The sequence below is a fragment of the Gobius niger genome (assembly GCF_951799975.1).
Source record: "Gobius niger genome assembly, chromosome: 1".
Taxonomy (NCBI): domain Eukaryota; kingdom Metazoa; phylum Chordata; class Actinopteri; order Gobiiformes; family Gobiidae; genus Gobius; species Gobius niger.
The window spans coordinates 18,363,732-18,381,807 of record NC_136852.1 but is presented as its reverse complement, the minus strand read 5'-3'; the positions used below and the strand labels follow the sequence as shown (position 1 = coordinate 18,381,807).

At 40.9% G+C, this 18,076-nt stretch overlaps 1 protein-coding gene across 3 annotated transcripts in view; it reads right to left on the bottom strand.

Annotated features, from left to right (window-relative positions):
* The window catches only part of igsf9ba (immunoglobulin superfamily, member 9Ba), a 34,406-nt gene extending 19,309 nt beyond the window's left edge, over positions 1–15,097 (bottom strand). For 2 of the 3 annotated variants that reach the window (XM_079578978.1, XM_079578980.1), the window contains exons 1-4: positions 14,792–15,097; positions 8,479–8,676; positions 6,540–6,686; positions 1,695–1,846 (exon numbers count right to left, since the gene is read on the bottom strand). In XM_079578978.1, the coding sequence (XP_079435104.1) occupies positions 1,695–1,846; positions 6,540–6,686; positions 8,479–8,676; positions 14,792–14,855 (561 nt within the window). In that variant the 5' untranslated portion in view covers positions 14,856–15,097. The remainder of the gene's footprint in view (positions 1–1,694; positions 1,847–6,539; positions 6,687–8,478; positions 8,677–14,791) is intronic. The other variant, XM_079578979.1, reaches the window with a different exon arrangement.
* Positions 15,098–18,076: the final 2,979 nt, after the last annotated feature.

The window sequence follows — 18,076 nt, the reverse complement described above, 5'->3', positions numbered from 1 at the left end:
CGAATGTATCCGCCTTATAACTTAGGACTGGAGTAAAATGTGTAAACAGACAGATAAAACTATAAAGTAAAACCATCAGCTTTCTAGTGCAGTCATTTGACATAGAATTTACAACAAATACCCTTCCAACTTCAATTAATAGTATAATATCACACTACTACAACTACCAGCTAGGGTCTAATATATTCTAATCTGATGCAAACTGAAAGTGTTTTCACAGAAAAGACTGAAACCATCCTTTGTTCTTTTCCTAAAAAAAACAAAAATGTGGCTTTATAGTTGTATATTTTTGTCACAATTTTTAGCAGCAGTCATCACACATGTGGCTCAGTCTCGAAGCCGCCGCTGGTGCTTCAGGCTGTGCGTGTTTTCAATCGAGCACTTGTTATAGTATAGTTAGAGGATGAGATTTCCACTTGAGAAAAGGTGACATTTGCACCTTCCACTTAAGATGCAACGTCTCATGGCAGCAATACATCACTCCTCTGTGCTCCAGCTCTGAGTCACCGCTAATAGACCCCTGTGGTAAAAGACTTCACACCTGCAAGCCCATATAGTTCAATGTAGATTTGGGTAGTCACTCTGATCTGGCTTGTGACCAAAAATATATTGTCATGGCATCATTCTGACTGTGCTGAGTGTGTCTTTGATTTGGGAAAAAATAAAGCAGGCGACATCACTCCTTGTGCCTTTTCTTAGCACATCTTAAGTCATGCTTTTTTTTTCTACTTCGGGCAGCATTGATTTGCTGACAGCCTTGCTGAGTAGATCATAGATGGCTGCTTTTCCAGCCACTGTTCATATGCAACACCGTGAATATCTACTAAAATAGTAGTGGATACAGAGCAGGTCGTCTCGTGCTCCCGTAAAGCAAACAGTCATTGTGTCCTTGGGCAAGACACTTCACCCAATATGCCTCCAGTGTCTGCATTGGTGTATGAATGAGAGAGTGAATGGGTGTGTTTCCTCACTGTAAAGTGCTTTGGGCCTGATAAAGGCAGAAAAGCGCTTTATAGGTTGAGTCCTTTTACCATTTACATTTTATGGATTATTCGCTCAAACTGAAAACATGAAAACGACACAAAAACAACGTATTTACCATCAGAATATTTATATATTAAATGGTCTAGATTAAAGCAGAACTATGTAACTCATGAGGCCATAAGCGCCACTGCAGATGTCGTAGCATGTTGCGTTTTTTATTCATTAATTGTCCGTGAGAGTAGATACTACGCTGACAGAAAAAACAAGGGGAGAGAGGAATATTGAACATTGTGCCACCAGCCAATTACACAATGGAGATCAGTTTTGTCACTCTCACTGCTGTAAACACAGCTAAAGTGGTGCTAGCGCACAGTTACCTTGCCCGTTAGCCTGTTAGCTTCTTCTTTGTCATTCCATTAGTGTGTACTGAGGCCTCCGGGTCGGAGCAGGGAAAGTTGCAAATGTGGTTTTCTGGCCAAAGACATCAGGGGGATATGAAAGACCACCCACCATCCCATCACACTTGTATTACCCCCAGAGGGACTATGAAAATGATTTATTAAAGTAAACACGTTACTTAGTTCTGCTTTAAGATATTTGACTCAATATCATCCAACGCTTAAAGCATTTCATTTTCCCACAATCGCACCATCGGTTTGTGAAATCCATGTTCTGTATTCATGAACACACAGAAATCTGATGCTTCTTACCAAGTATTTTGTGTTGCTTTGAAGCTCCTCCCCCTCCCGCAGCCAGCTGATCATTGGTTTAGGATTTCCCTGGGCGGAGCAGCTCAGCATCGAGTTACCTCCTTCCTTTGCCTCCACATATTGAGGTGGCGTTGATGTGAAAGTAGGTGGGGCTGCGCAGAGACACATTATGTTATATTTTAGTGTCATGAAAAGACACTAAAATATTGTGTTTTCCATGATTACCGACGCTATAGAAACAGTGAGATTATTCATTCACACAGTGCACTAAAGGGGTCATTTATCAAGGCAGTGTTAACTAGCTGAATAATAAAATCTAATGTTTTGTGGGCATTTGATGTAGCCTGTATTACAGTATCAGCCCCCACAAGTCTGATACATAAATAAGACAATGCTTCGTGAGTAAAAAAAACATTGGCTGACAAATTGATGAGCTTCCTTTCTATGCTTTTCCTCAGCTCCTCGTTTTGTAGCTACAGTAGGTGTGTTGTTTAACACTCCTTCTCATCCTAAATGTGATGACAGCCTTCGGGGATGATGCCGAAAATATCAACGCGCTGGGCCCAAAACTGCAGGTACGTAAAGTTGGTCAACCAGGGAGTTCCGATGCGCCGTCAAGTGTGCAGCCCAGCACGCAGCTACTGTCACCGTGAGGGGGGAAACCAGAGAGATGTTCCACAAAAAAACATTTAAGCTCACGTCAAATTCTTGCCCTACTTACTCCAGCGTTCATTAATTATATCCACATCAAAGAGGCTTTTGGATCCTCACGCCCACAATTTTCTCCTGTAAACCCCGCTACAACGGCAGATGGCCTGGATGCTCGAGACACGCGTTCACACAATTTGCATACTATGACACCGTCTCCAAGGAAATCACGTACATTCAGCAGTGAGGTAAATCAGCATTATCGGATAATTAACAAATGTAAACTTATTGCAAAGCACGACGTAAGATAAAATAAAAGTCTAGTCGGTTAAAGTCACGCAGGCTATACTGGACACTGCCTCTGTTGTGAGCTTGTCTAAATCCCTGACAATTTGCTCAATGTCTCTCTCTCTTCAACCCCTTTCCTGCTGTCCTGTCATGTCGCACAAAGGCCCACAAAAAGCAGTAAATCTTCCATTCATTTTGAGGTGGCTGTCCGAAAAACCCGCTGATTGTTGAGCTTCATCGCTGGTAGAAAATAACACATCCCTTACTATGATCGTCAACATTATATTACAACCATAATAACCAAAGACAAAGTGATAAGAATGATCTAAAAAAAAAAATGATGCAACAACATCAAACCGGACCAGGAAGGACTGAGGATAAGGCTATGAAGATTAAAGCCGTGGGCGTGCTAAGGGAAGAGTGGCCTAGTGTCTCCGGGCCGCGCCATCTGACACCTGCGCGGGCACCGTCCCTGTCCGTTTGGCAGGAAGCTCCGGCCCCACACAGGAACTAAACAAGGAGCGTATGCAGATATCGAACAGCAATGAAACGCTTGTGCTCGGTGTGTGTAGAGACGTGGTGACACCTGTGTCCCAACAAATATCCATTCAGGCAACCACAAACTGCATGAATGTAGCAGTAACACAACCTTGTATTATTGAAGAGCAGGATTTAATGAAACTGTTGTGCAAATGAACTGGTGGTTATGGGAGAAACACTCGTAACATTTATCATACTACATTCTCTCATTTCAATTTAAAGGTTCATGCTTTCATCAGGCTTTCACAACTACTTTGTGGACTTTTGCCTTGATATTGTTTGTAGCATAACTTTAAACAATGCATGTGTCTCAATAATATCCTTGTGTTTCATGATATTATAAAATGCGGTTGTACTAATGGCCAGCAGAGGGCACACTTCCTCCTTCTGAACACCGGTGGCCAGAGCGGAAGAGGGACTAAATATGCAACATCACTGAAAAATGCGTGAATGACACAAAACACCAATCCAGGAATGCTTTTGAAGAGGGTTTAAATAGTTAAAACAATATAAAACCTTTTGTATTATTTATTCCTTTTCAAACTCTTCAAAGCCTATTGCACATTACTGTATCTAAAGGACAGCTCCGCAGATGCTGATGCGCGTTTCCCAGCGCCGAACCGCCGCTCACTCTACAACAGCAACACGTAATGTAAGTGAGGTCGTGCCCATGCCGCGGTGTAATATGTGAACTATACATAACATTTAAGGCTATGATTTGATGTGTTATGGGCTGAGTGACTGGGGCTGTACAGAGGCCTGACAGGAGCGGAGAGCTGCTCGGACTGAATACTGATGAGGAGGACTGCGGTATCCCAACACAAAAAGACATTCATAAGCCCACAGACACATGCAAACTCAACATCAGTGTGCAGGTGACACTAGGCAGACGACCCTATTCATTTGTCATTGTCAGCCATCAAAGCACATACATATTGGAGCATTCGGCTACACTGCAGAGTTAGGAAATACAGGCCTCATTCTGAGTCTAGCGTACAATATGAGACAAAAAAACTTTTAATATTGCGAAAACAAAATGCAATATTTTTACTGTGCTATTTCTATTAATTTGAACATGTTTTTATTTTGGGGGGAAAATGGGTCAAAACATGATTCACAAGAGGAAAATTGTGACTAAAAAAGAACTTTCCTAGATTTTGTCTAAGGCTGTGTTTGCAAAAAATGTGTAAAGTCAGATTGAAGACCTCAGTGCTTTCGAGAAATGTGGCTTCCTACAATATGGATTTTGCACCTAATCCTGCAATAACAATATTTTCATATATTCTTTGTGCAACCCGACATAATATTATACCAAAGGTATATTTTTACGTTCTGAAATAGAATTACGTCAAAATATTACATAATTCAGCGGATCAGTTACTGTTTTTCAAAGAAGTATCCAAACTCCTAGCAAAAACTCCTTTCAACTACCAACAATCACAAACGTTATTTCGAACAATTTCACCAATTACTGCCGAAAATAAATAATTCACCTGAGTGTATTTGTGCTAAAAGACACCACATATAACTCCACATTTAATTCTACCTGACCTGTCCTTCACCACAAACTTAAAGCATAGATTGGTTGCACAGTGATGTATAATGAGGGACACTGCCATAACAGCTAATAATAATAATAACAAAAATTCTTCTTTTTAGCTTTTAAATTGTGAATACTCCTTAAAATGACACCCATAACAGAAAAAAGTAACTGAAAATGCAAATTGAAGTACTAAAACATATGGACTTTTCTGTAAAATACACAGTAGCGCACTGGTTAGCGCTCGTGCTTTACAGCTTTTCCCACTTGGACGGGGCCTTTCTGTGTGGAGTTTGCATGTGCTCCCCGTGTCTGTGTAGGCTTCCTCCAGGTACCCCAGTTTCTCCTACCACTAAATACATGTACAATAGGCCAGAATGAATGATGTGTGTGAATGCATGGTGGTGGTCAGAGAGACCATTGGTGCAGATGTGTGCAGTCATGACAGCGTAAAGCGCTTTGCGACTATGTCTGTGAAAGGCGCTATACAAAATAAGGTTCTTCTTCAGTATATTTTGGTGACATTATACATTTTTTATAATTGAATATTCATATTTAAATTGCCAAAGGCCATGCCAAAGTATACATTGCTTATTAGAGGTACACAAGTTGATTCCAGATTGGTCAGTGCTGGGTTTGTGTGAAAATGGGCCACACAATGCAAACTGATGGCACCAATGAAAGACATTGATGTCTCGTCTGTGTGGAGCTCAGGACCCTCTGCAGCATTGGGGCAGTCCTGTGAAATGCAAAGGTGCAGATTTTTTTTCCGTCTTGTCATCACTTGGATGGCTTTCAGTGTATCAGACAATCCCTGTCCGAGTGGCTGCAAAGAGACCACAATCAATTCTCCTCCAACAGCCTCTCCTTTTTAGACTCAAAAAGATGGGTTTAAATATAAGTATTTTATGTAAGTTACTCAGCAATTAGTTCCACTCCTTCCCTATAGAAATCAAAATGTACTAAATATTAGGGCTGCAATTCTTATTATTTTAGCTTTCAACTAGTCAGCGATTCAAGTCAAAATTACTTGAATTATACCTCATGTGTTTTGCTGAGCAAATTAATGTACAGATATATACAGAATGAATAAATACTATTTCTGGTGATAAAACCTTAAAATAATCGACCTTCATCATAGACAATTATAGACCACAAAATTAGTGATGGGAAGGAAAATAATTTATACAATCCTTTTTTACCGACATATTATTCACAAAACACTGCAAAGGACAATTATGGTACTCATTCAATCCACACTCAGTAGTACAGTCCTGTTTCCAAAAATAATCAATTAACTATTAAGTTAATCGTATTTATGATTATAAACACTGTCATTAAAGGTTATGTATTTGTGCGACACTGGTTGGTACAATGGCTTAAATTGTAGTGCTGCCCACTACTGCCCTCACTGTATTGTTGACCATTATTAGCCTCTACAGACTGTGAACGCAGTGGAGCACGGCAGCCTCACTACTACATGACATTGACCAGTAATATGCATAACGTCATAAAAAGTTGTATTGTAGCGCAAAATGTCGCAAAATGATGCAAAATCTTGCAAAATCTCTACATTGCCACTCCCCTAGTTACAGCCTCTGGTATTTCCACATCAGTCTCCCATCTTGGTAGACCGGACTTAGCTTAGCTTGTGAGATCGAATGAGATTGGGCATTGTCAAGTGTTGTGGCTAAAATTGGGCTATAGTCTCAATTGATCCAATTAGTCGTTGCAGTCCCACTACATATTTCTTTCTAGGTTCTTATCCTGAATGCTTTGTAACCAGGCAGAAGAATGTTAAATGTCCACCTGCTGTAGCTGTGACTCACCATTGACTGTGAGGTGCACCCAGCTGCCATTGTGGAAGGTGTCGTACTGTTGCTCCAACATCAGGACCCGACACTCGTACCAGCCCTGGTCCTCAGAGCGCACTGGGTCGATCTGCAGGGACGCCTTCCCGTGCAGTAACGCTCGACCTGCACACAAACACCTTAGCATTCATGACGGCTCTAGGCGCAATGTGTCCACGATTATCACTGTAGTGTAATGCAAGTGGAGCGCCAAGTTTCTGCACAGCTGATATCTACAGTATACACATAATATAATGTACATAGGAGTTACTTTAAAGTTGCTTGAAGCCTGTAAAAATACAGGAAAATCAGGGGCTGAGAAACATTTCATGGATTTATGTCAGTATACAAAAGTTTACAAATGAGTGAAGAAATTTGTGAAACCCAGAGCTGTCTGCCTCCAGACGACTGCTCACGGGGCTCATTCTAACAAATGCAGAACAAACTTCAGCATTTGCGGCTGTTCTCTTTGACAAGTGGGCAGAGATACAGCATTCCCCTTAGACTGTAGAGTGCGGTGTGCTCTGCTTGATGTTAGTTTAGACCCGAAAGCAGAGGTTTGAAGTGAACGCACATGCACTAAAAGCTGAATATCTAAATTAAAACAGATAAATAGTTCAGATTTGTGACATTGTCATGCATGCCACTGACGCTTTTTGGTAAAAGAAAATCAATGAAGCAAAGAGGCAAAGAGTGCCCACAGTCTTGCCGTTTGCAGTAAAAAGGCTAGACTTAAAAAGTCATGTCTATTTTTGCCTGCCCATTGAAGTGCTGAGCGGGGCGCTGCGGTGTGAAGGGTAGGGATCAGGCTCAGCTTCATTTGTCAGTGAGAGGCTGCTGCAGACTGTCAGACTGGCCCTGGGCATCAGCACTGTTACAGTACACACGGCTGTCTGCTCAACACACACCACTTGTACCTTGTTCACATGAAAAGATTTCACACTAAGAGTTAAAGCATCTATTTTGACGATCGCAACATGTTACATCAGAACATTACAAACACATGGGATATGCACATCATTGTGTATAATCTGTTGCAATATTTGGTGGATCGATCAAGAGAAACAGGGAGGAACCACACAATATCTTTTGTGCTACTATGATCCTTAGCTACAGTATTTACCGAGACAGGGTACACCATGGGCTCCTACAGTAATTCACTGAGGGGCATTTAAGGAGAAGGTCACACTGACTCACAAAAGACTGAGCGGGCCAGTTTGCTTCTTTCTCCTTTCAGCTTTTGTAAATAGTAAACATGCCGTGATGGAATCACAATAGACTAAATCACAAAAACAAAACAATATGAGATTAACAGAATGCACACCATGGCCATTTGTCGATCTCTAATGGTGGTGTATTAGAGTGGAATACGTTTAGCCATATTAATACCAACAGCAACCATCAGCAGTGGATATAGCAGATGCATTCTAGTTAAACAAGTCCAAATTCTCCTCCGCCAAGAGAGCAATGGCAGACAAGTCAGTGCTGGGGTTAACACTTGTTCTCTCTCTTATGATGACCTGGTCTAACGTTCACTTCTCTATAGGCAACTAAGAATGACTTTTATTTTTATTTCTCAACAGAGAAACACATAACAAATGTGTCTCAGATTTAACTGTTAATACCATTGTAATGCAGTCTTCCACTGGACAGTATGTGTAAGACAAATGTTGCTTTATTCATGATCCTGTTGTACATGAGTGCTCCGTCTAAAGTGTGGAGCGTTGCTCTGTGGTGCTGGAGTTCGAAGTCATGCATGTACAATGCAGCAGTAAATTGCTGAGACAGAGTTATTTGCTCCTCTGCTCTCAGAGGCTGCCATATTAGAGCAAGGGGAGAATCGTTTAAAAGCCAATTCATTAACAGAGAACCTACAGTTTTCTCTAAGTAAAGAACTACCTACATGCATGGAACATACCTGTGTACTCTGGATCCACATGAGGAGGGTAGTATCGAAAGTTGATAAAGAAAGGGATAGGCACTCCGAACTTGAACCACTCCACCACATATGGGGGCTGCTGGCCATCCAGGGGAGGGGACACGTCACACCCCAGGATCACGCTCTCTCCAGCGCGCGCTGTCACAAACCGAGGCTCCTCTCTCACACCGTGGGCACCTGCAGAATGTTTTCATCAATGATTAGTTTCATGTAAAGTCTATTGTTTAGAAAAATTACATTTGTATGAAACATAGTGACACAAACAAATAAAAACATCGTGTCTGTTTTCTCTATTCAACATCACAATAGCCATGCATGCTCTCTCAACCAATGATTTATAATGAATGACTTCAAACATTAAGCACATTATAAAAATAAAGCATGAATGATTCTGTGGTTGTGCTTGCTATAGGAGCTGTCAACGTGCCTGGCATATGGCCACAGATGTGCAGGCCTGCAGCCCAGAGTTGACCTATCAGATGACTGAGAAGCTGGTACCTGCCTCAGCACTACTTTCTCTGGATAGATTTTTTACAGCTGCCTCCTCCGCTTGCATTGAACCGGTTAGATCTCCAGCGTCAGAGAAAGCACGACACCCAGCCTCACCCAGGGGAAAAATCACTTTAGGGATCAGACACATGCTGACGTTTCACTGTCGAGGCACACCAGCTGAATAACTTAACACATTCATTAGCGCTATCATCTGCATTAGAACGCCTATTTATACAAGAACTGCAAATACCTGCAATTCGTACAAGTTCAGAGTGGACAAAAACTACTGTACTGTACCGATCAAACTACCATGTGGACAATGTGCCTCACACGTGTGCATTAAAACCAAATTCTAACAGTTTGTCTGCAATATGTAGCCTACTGCTTACAGATTGTGTTGAGCAGTTTAATCTGCATTATCCTGTGATTGAGTTAATCCACTTTGTTCATCTGAGCCAGAGCAGATTCTGAACAGAAGCAGAGCCGATTTCATCAAATTACACTTTTTAAAGTGCTCAGATATGCCAGTTATACTGCACTGAAATCTGAACGGTCAATGGTAAATATATACAAGACACAATCATGACTGTTTCTAAGCAGATTTTTAATCAGGTATTCACTAAATCTGAGAATAGTAACCTTAAATCATGGTTATGCTATTGCTAATGTAAAGCCAATAAGTGTGACCACCAACTTACTAACAGCGCATAACTCTGAAGGCATGTTTTGTACAAATTTGACATGAGGCAAATAACGAATCAATGGAACACACTCCACTTACACAAAACCAGCTGGTGAATGGGCATTTCCTTAACCAAAGAGTGCAATTGAATGGTAAAAAGACAGGTTTTGGGTGTTCTATGGAAGTGTTGCGCTCGTGCTTTAAAAAAAGATAAATGATCAGGGTTGCAGTAAGTGTGGAAAAACAATGGAGACATTGTTTAGTTGGTGTAAGTCGAGTCACTTGACATAAGCTTAACCTGAGCCTACTGTTAAAATTAGGGCGACATGATTTCCTTAACAAAAACAGGAGGTTTATAGGGACAAAATATCCAATAGTGCCTATAGGTGCTATCTGGATGCCAAGCTTTGTAAAGACAGACTGTAGTTAGTTTCACAGGGTGAAACTATCCACATTCAAAAAGGCAACCGAGTAAGATCTTCTTAAATCAGACCAATAAATCCACAGCACCAATATGGTTAATGCCCTTTTCATCAGTTTATGGTGGTTTTACGACAGTGATTGTCAATGCCGAAGAAGTCATTTATCATTCTGCTGTCATATAAATCACATAAATCAAATAAATCAAATAAATCTGTGTTTCTTAAACTGGGGCGTTTGCATCACTGATGGTATTTGGGCTTGTTTGTGTGTTATTCCACAATGTTAGACTTTATTAATTTTAACTAGAGGTACGTACATACTGTATGCTTAAAGCATTTAAGCAAAGTGCTTTTCTGGTTTACACCCAGTTTGGACATTATGTTCTCTTGTGCATGATACGTGCAGCAAAAACATTGCAGACAAAACAATAACACTTGCATTATTCTGACCACAAAAACATTATAACTAAAAAGATACACACTGCCTGACCCAATAAAAAGCCTGTGCCTGACGCAAGAAAAGAAAAAAAAAGATCACGCGCTCTAATATTTTGCTGGGCTGCCTTGAGCTTTGATTACAGAACTCAGTCGCTGTGGCATTGTTTGAATAAGCTTCTGCAATGTCAAAAGTGTTGCATTAATTGTTCCACATGATCTCGTATTGGTGATGGGAGAGTGTGACCACTGCGCAAAGCCTCCTCCAGCATAGCCCAAAGACTCTCAATGAGGTTCAGATCCTGGACCCTCTTTCAAAACATGAACCCATGGAACCCTGGCATTGTCATCTAGGGATATGCCCATGCAGGAAAGAAGAAATCAATTGACGGAATAACCTGGTGACTCAGGATATTCAGGTAGTCAGCTGATCTTGTTCTTTAGGCAAATAGTCAAAATGGAAAGGAATATGTATATAGGAATATGTATATGTATTTTAATTGTACATAAGTCAAATAGAGACACTGTTTGTAGCCAGATTACTTTATGGTCACATCACCTATCTCAGCCATCACATCTGTTTCAGAAAAAACTGGTGTTGAACAGTCAGGACAACAGCAAACTTAGTCACAGGGCATTGGCACTTATTTATAAAGTACTACATGCAAATTTAAACCAGGAATGCAGTGTTATCGTTTCCTTTATATTAAATTATATTATCCTTGATTATTGAGAAAACGTTCTGTGAAAAAAAGAGTTTTAGCAGGTGGCAAAGCCGACCATCTGACCAGCAGCACATGAGCACAAAAAAAATGGCTTTCCCACAATGCTGTAGGGTTTGTTTGTGAGGCGACTCCACTGGGACTGACTGACTGACAGACAGACAGAGGAGGAGGCACATGCCCAGTTCACTATTACAACATGGATCTGACTTCTGGCTTACTCGATTAACTGCTATCATAGCAGAGGTCAAAATGAAATAAAAAACACTATAAGGAAATGCACAGGAAGGAAGACTGTAGCACTATTGAAGAAAATTATATTTACTGAAGCAATGCAACAGTATTTATTTCTAACGATTACTTCCACTTCAAGCCTACAAGACATTGATTCAACACATGGTCTGCAACCAAAGGGAAAATTAATGCTTTTACACCTTTTGCAATTCCAAAATATTGGGGGAAAATCGCTTTCTCAGTTCCCTTGTATTGTCATTAATATTACTATTACTATATTATTATTATTATTATTAGTAGTAGTAGTAGTTGTAGTAGTAGTGGTAGTAGTATTATACCAGTACATTAAAATGACATGCTAAATAGGAGCATGAGGAAGACAGGTTTATATTCCATGACACAGAATACACGGCTCACCATCTTCCAATATTCTATACAATCACCAAATCAATGTCATTATCATTATCATTGTCCATAGTTTTCAAATGTTGACCATTAGTTCCCAACTGGTGGTTTGGGACCCAAGAGTTGATAGTGACCATTGTCGGTGTGGGACTTAAAATCTGGCAGATAGTTTTGATGGTTTCTTAAGATTGAATTACTGTATTTTACTCTAAAAGGAGCCAAACTGCAAAATGTTTTGATTAGAAGTTGAAATTAATATGATTATGTGGGTTGTCATGACAAACTGAAGTTGGGCCCCAGAGCTTAAGGAAATCACTGTCCTAGATAGAATATTCTGAAAAATGGTACAATAGAATATTCTGCTGTCAAAACAAATCTTGCAAACAGACATTATTTTGTAAATATCAGCAAAAACAAAGCCTCCTTGTCATAAATAAAAGTTTCCGGTTTGAAAGTGTGTTTTATAATTAATTTAAATGTTGGTAATAGCACACTAATCCATACTTTAGCATAGTCATTGTCTATTATATAAATTCATAGAATTAACATGAAAATGAAAGTGGCAAATAAAGACATGTATCCAACAGTGTAAAGCTGTGACTGAATGTACAGTGCTCAGTCACACACAGGTCAGCTACAGTAGAGTAAGCTTTGCTCATAATGAGACACATCATGCACGATGTGTAGTCACTCGGGCCGTCGCTATAGCAACGCAGCCTTTAGTACTGTCCATCACCAATGAACTATAGGCTACTATTTTGGCTTGACTCGCTATTGTATGAAACAATAATGACAGAAACGGCAACTTTCATGACATCCAAAGCACTTTATATTGCATTGTGCACAGTGTCGGCACTCCGGGTGGAGAGCTACTGCAGTAATCACAGCTGGGGCGAACTGACACTTGCCTGCACACCTGCACTCTGACAGAGAACTTTTGTAGCCGAAAAAAAATGATTTATATTAACTGTCTATTATAAGCACATCAAATGCATCAGTGCACCTAATTGCTTCATCTTTTTTACCAATATATTTAGTGCATAGAACATTTCATATTGTTTTGATACTTTCTGGTCAATGAATAGTTGATTGAATAGTCTTTCCATCACACAAAAGCACAACAGCTCTAAGACAAGGCTTTCTCAATATCAATACACTGTGTTTTTTGTTGCATTTGTCTTTTACAAAACAGTGACCTTTTCTCATATTTAGGCAACTGTTTCCCCAAACATATACGAGTCAGTTGCTGAGAGGAAGCCTATAAAAGACTAAATGGTGCCAAGACATAGGCAAACCCCACAAGACTGGGAACGAGCACACACAAAGAGAAGGGTAACTGTTGGCCTAAATCCAGCATCAAAAACACTTAAAAGAGTGAGGTCCCAGGACAGGACAGGGTGGAGAGACCTTTGAGTGAAGCTCAAAATAGTCCTCCCAACATCCCGCAGTCCAACACTTTCCAATGACATTTAATTACTTCTATATAGCCACAAGCATCCCCGTTGTCTCTTCTTGATTTGTTGCCAAGTCATCGTTGACTTTGTTGAACTAACCTGGAGTCTCCCTGACCATATGCTTCCTCCCCAACGAGCACTTGGTACAAGACAGAAGTTAGACCACACAGTCTTTGACAATGGCGGCAAGGAAATGTAATTGTTTTTGTTTTTTTTAACTCATTCACAAATCTAAACAACAACCAAAATTATACTCCAAATGATAACTGATAATGCATCTTGTCACCTGTCGCCTTATAATGATCAAAAGGCATACAAATCATAATTGAGCTATGTTGGAAAGTTGTAGCGAACACAACATGAAAACAAAACAAGTTCTTAAGTTTTCATAAAGTACTCAGGATACAATACAGGATATTCACATTGTTGCTGACCATATAAACTGTAACAAGCTGTACCCCTTTCCATCCTCCCCCTCAGTCCTATTGCAACTCTTGTCTTATGAGATGGAAGAACGTTTTTTTTTTTTTTTTGCAGAGTAAAAGAGTCGGCCACATATTGCTGAGCTGGAAGCTTGGGCAGCAGCATCACGGATGAGCCAGACTCTGCGAGCAGACCAGTTCAGACTGGGTTTGTGGGGTCATTGGGATCAGTTACCAGGCGACAGCTTGGCACATGTCTCCCTCGTCTGGACACGGTTGGAAAAGCAAGGTTAAATAAGTACATGGGTCAATAAGAGAGTACTCAGAAAATATTACCAAAAGAGACACTGCGCTGATAGTTTATACCACGGCTGATTAGAGTAAAGCACTTATAGGTTCGCTCGGGCTGATCCCCCTGCAAGTGCTTCAGCTCAACGACCCTCCGTGGATGCTGCGCGCAAATCAGCATATGAATGGCACGCGTGTAACATTGTACTCCATCATATTCGGAAGAGTGTGTTTTTTTTCTTCTTCTCTCTCTCTCCTCCAGACACGTGATGCATTATTTAGCTACTTTTCCATATTCAGGGCTAAGACGGTCACACCCCTCTCTGGAGAACTCAAATGGGACTGCTTGTTAGGCTTTGTTGCACGCATATCCCTCCAGCAGCCTCGCTAGTTTCAATGCGCCCTATAGCTGTTTGCTATTTTACCACACAGATGAGACGTGGAGCGATCACAATCCGGGCCGACCACTGGTGCACAAATCTCACACAACACCAAATGTCTGGAGCAGTCAGCGACGGAGGAAACACAAAAGATCTCTCTTCCGATATCAGCGATCTTACGTTGGAACTTTCACGTGACATATTAAGCCATCTGAAAGATAATGAAGCATCCCTCGGTGCAAATGACCTAACACATGGAAATGTCATGCGAAAAAAGCAGCACACAGCACCGGGCGCGCACGGACACGTTTGAGCTTCGTGCGGCAAAAAAAAACATATATTGCACTTCAACTCACCTTGAGCGGCCGTTCCTCTGGTGCTGAATACACTTGCTATCAGAGTGGCCACATACCAAATCATAGTACTATTGCCGACCAGCTAATACCACGCAAAGTGCCCCGTTCAAACAATCTCTCATATTCGACCTTGCGCCACACGGTCTCCTAGCAGAACCGCGTTTTCATATTCCTATTTTCTTTCCTTCTTCCCTTCCCTCCCCCGTCCTTCCATCCGCATCCTCTCCCGAAGAGACAGAACACCTGCACCGCCGCGTTTGTAGTAGACGGGGCCGTTTTTACGAGCGCATAGTGAAACCAAGTGTGAGAATGCAGCCACAGGTCCGCCTCTGCCGTCACTCCATTGGCTGCTGATTGAGGCTTTGGGGCGTGTATTGGTTCCTTGTACGGCCCGCACCCCGAATGACAGGAGAAGCAAGGTGAGTTGGAGCGTGCCGTAGTAGTGGAACCGCAGTATCATGCGCATTGACAGTAAACCGTGTCCACATCTTTAAACACCTCTCATAAAGTGGCCCCACGTGCACCATTAACACCCAACGGCCATTGAGCCACACTTCCCTTTGCACAGTTATTTCATTTTATCGGCATCGCCTATATGGTTGAGGCAAGGCAAGCGCGAGCGTGTGAGTGTGTCTGTGCGTGTGTGAGTGTGTGTGTGTATGTGACTCATCTGTCGCTCAGCCATATAGCGCCCGGCTGTTGTCATGTCGCCGTTTTACACGCGCAAAACGGGCTCCTGACGCTTTCATGCAACGCGTCTGTGAAGGGTGTGGCGACAATTACAATAAGCATGTTTTTTCCCCCCTTTGATGCTGTTGGATCACGATACCCAATGCGCAGACATGCTCAGGGCTGATAAGCCAGTCGAGTCTTCACTCCCCTCTGTCTGCATGACCAGACCAAAGAAGACGCGGTCTGGCTGCTGAAACACGCTGCAAAGGTCTATATGCGCACGATAAAATATATAAAGCCAAAGATCTTGAATCGATATGCTTTAAGCAGACTCAATCGTAATTTAAGTCTCAGCTCGCCTCACATCCCTCCACCTATTTATGTCTGAAATCAGAGTCTTATTCTCTCTGTGGTTGTGGCATTCTTATGGTTTGGAAGAGAATTGTGTAGTAGCTATGCGATGCACCAAGGCCCCTTCAATGCGTTAACTTTGTAAATGTAAAAACAAAAGGCGTTACGCGCATAAAAGGTATTCAAGCATGCAAGTTGTGAGATACTTGAAAACAACACCATATTTGAAGTTTGGAATTCAAATTTGGTCTGCCCACTTCTGAATTCGCGTTGACCACATTTTTTTTTAGACTAACTGTTTACTGCCTAAACTATAAAGTCACAAATTGAGCTCATTGAGGGTAATTTTTAAGTTCCACACTCCAAATGCATACAGTGGCATACTGTACATGGAAACTGCCACATGTGTCTCTTTTTGGTTTTAAAAAACATCAACAAATGAGTCCTCTTTTATCCCTAGGCCAAAGTACTTGAATTGCTTTGAATGATTAAACTTGTTTTGTTGCATATGGCATACCCTTGAAACTGTATACTTGTTTTCAATTCACATTTTTCCCTGTGTATAAAATATTATTACATTGTATTATTTTAATGTTTCTAAATTATTAATACGTTGCAATGAACATGTGTTGTTTCATGACCCACTGGGGACTCCCATCTCCAGATCTTGAGGTGTGGATCTTAATCAGGAGCAACTTAACAAGCCCATAATGTTTTATGTTGATGGGGGAAACAAGCACATGGGAGAAACCAGCACAGACACAGGGAGAACATGCACACGCCACACATAATTAATAAACAGACTGATATTGCTATAAAGTATGGAATGAGGGGTGAACATTAGGATGCTGCCATGGGTTTGTTTTGGGCCCATCGGTATATGGTTGCATGGTCACAGTCATGGAAATTCCCCATCATGTACATCCTGTGCCCTTGTTCGACAAGGAATTGAAATGTTAAATATCACAAAACATGATAAAACTTGCTATTTCTTTCTTCCTTTATAATTGGGTTAAAGTTGCAGTGAAATGGGAAGTCTAACCTGTCATGTCTGCTTTAAGGTGTTCCCTGATCATGAAACTCTGTGCAGCTCAGGCCAGGCTCCTTTTTCATGTTCGTGAACGGGTTCTGAGAACATTAGACCAGCTGTGAAAATAAGAGACTAGTGATGAGATAAACAATAAACTATGTCAGAATATGCACTGTTCAATTTTACTCAGCATCTTTAATAACTGATGAGGTCAGCTTTGAGAGCTTTACACCACCACATACATAGCAAGTTCTTCAAACATCTCTTCATGTGCATCAGTCTTCAACTTGTGAAATCTATTAATACCACAGTGTTAATTGAGCTGCAGAGCTGTTGAGGTTTCTTTTTTTGTGCTGTATCACAAGGGGTACGCTTACACTAATCGAAAAATATAAGTATGAGAAGATGTATAATGGTAAATGCATGGTATCAATGTATATAATGCTTTTCCACTAACAATGAGTAATGAAAGGACTTTCCATGAACCTGTGTTACAATAGTGACATTTCAACACGTGGTGATACACGTGTCTGTTCATATCTGCAGGACACTGACAGTGAGTCACAGACAGACAATTCACTAAAAGCAGTTCACTTACATCAAGCATTTCTCTGGACAGTGTAGTGTTTTCTTTTAAAAGACTGTGCTTCTTCTGTAGCTTCAGGACCTACCTTCAGTGTATTATTACATCCCATGGCCCACATAAAAATATGCATTTTATTAACTTATTATAGGCCTAATCGCTAATAATTTGCAGTTTGGCCACGTTTAAGAATATTTAATATTGAAATATAGCTACACATAATATTGCACATGACATAGCCATAGTAGATTGGGCCTTCTCTCTGAATATGTCTTTGTAGAAGTTATGCTTCAGTTTAAATCCGCCATCTTTTGACAAGACACACACAAAAGTGCAACAAACTTGCCAAAACCTGATGTTTTAGATCATTTGGTTACAATTATATTACTTACTATGTCTAGTAGGCTCTATGTGCAGCTATGAACAGTTAGGATCGATTTAATAATAGATCCATGATTAGGAACCAGAGGCAGTGATGATGTCAACTATAACCATATAACGGCCCAATATCCTACGTACCCCTCACATGATAGCAAGGAATTTACCATTGGCCGATATAACAATAGTTGATTCTACACTGCCATCTTCTGGTTACTTAACAAATAGCTGTCCAAGTAGGCCTATACAATTTATTATCCTCCACTACTGC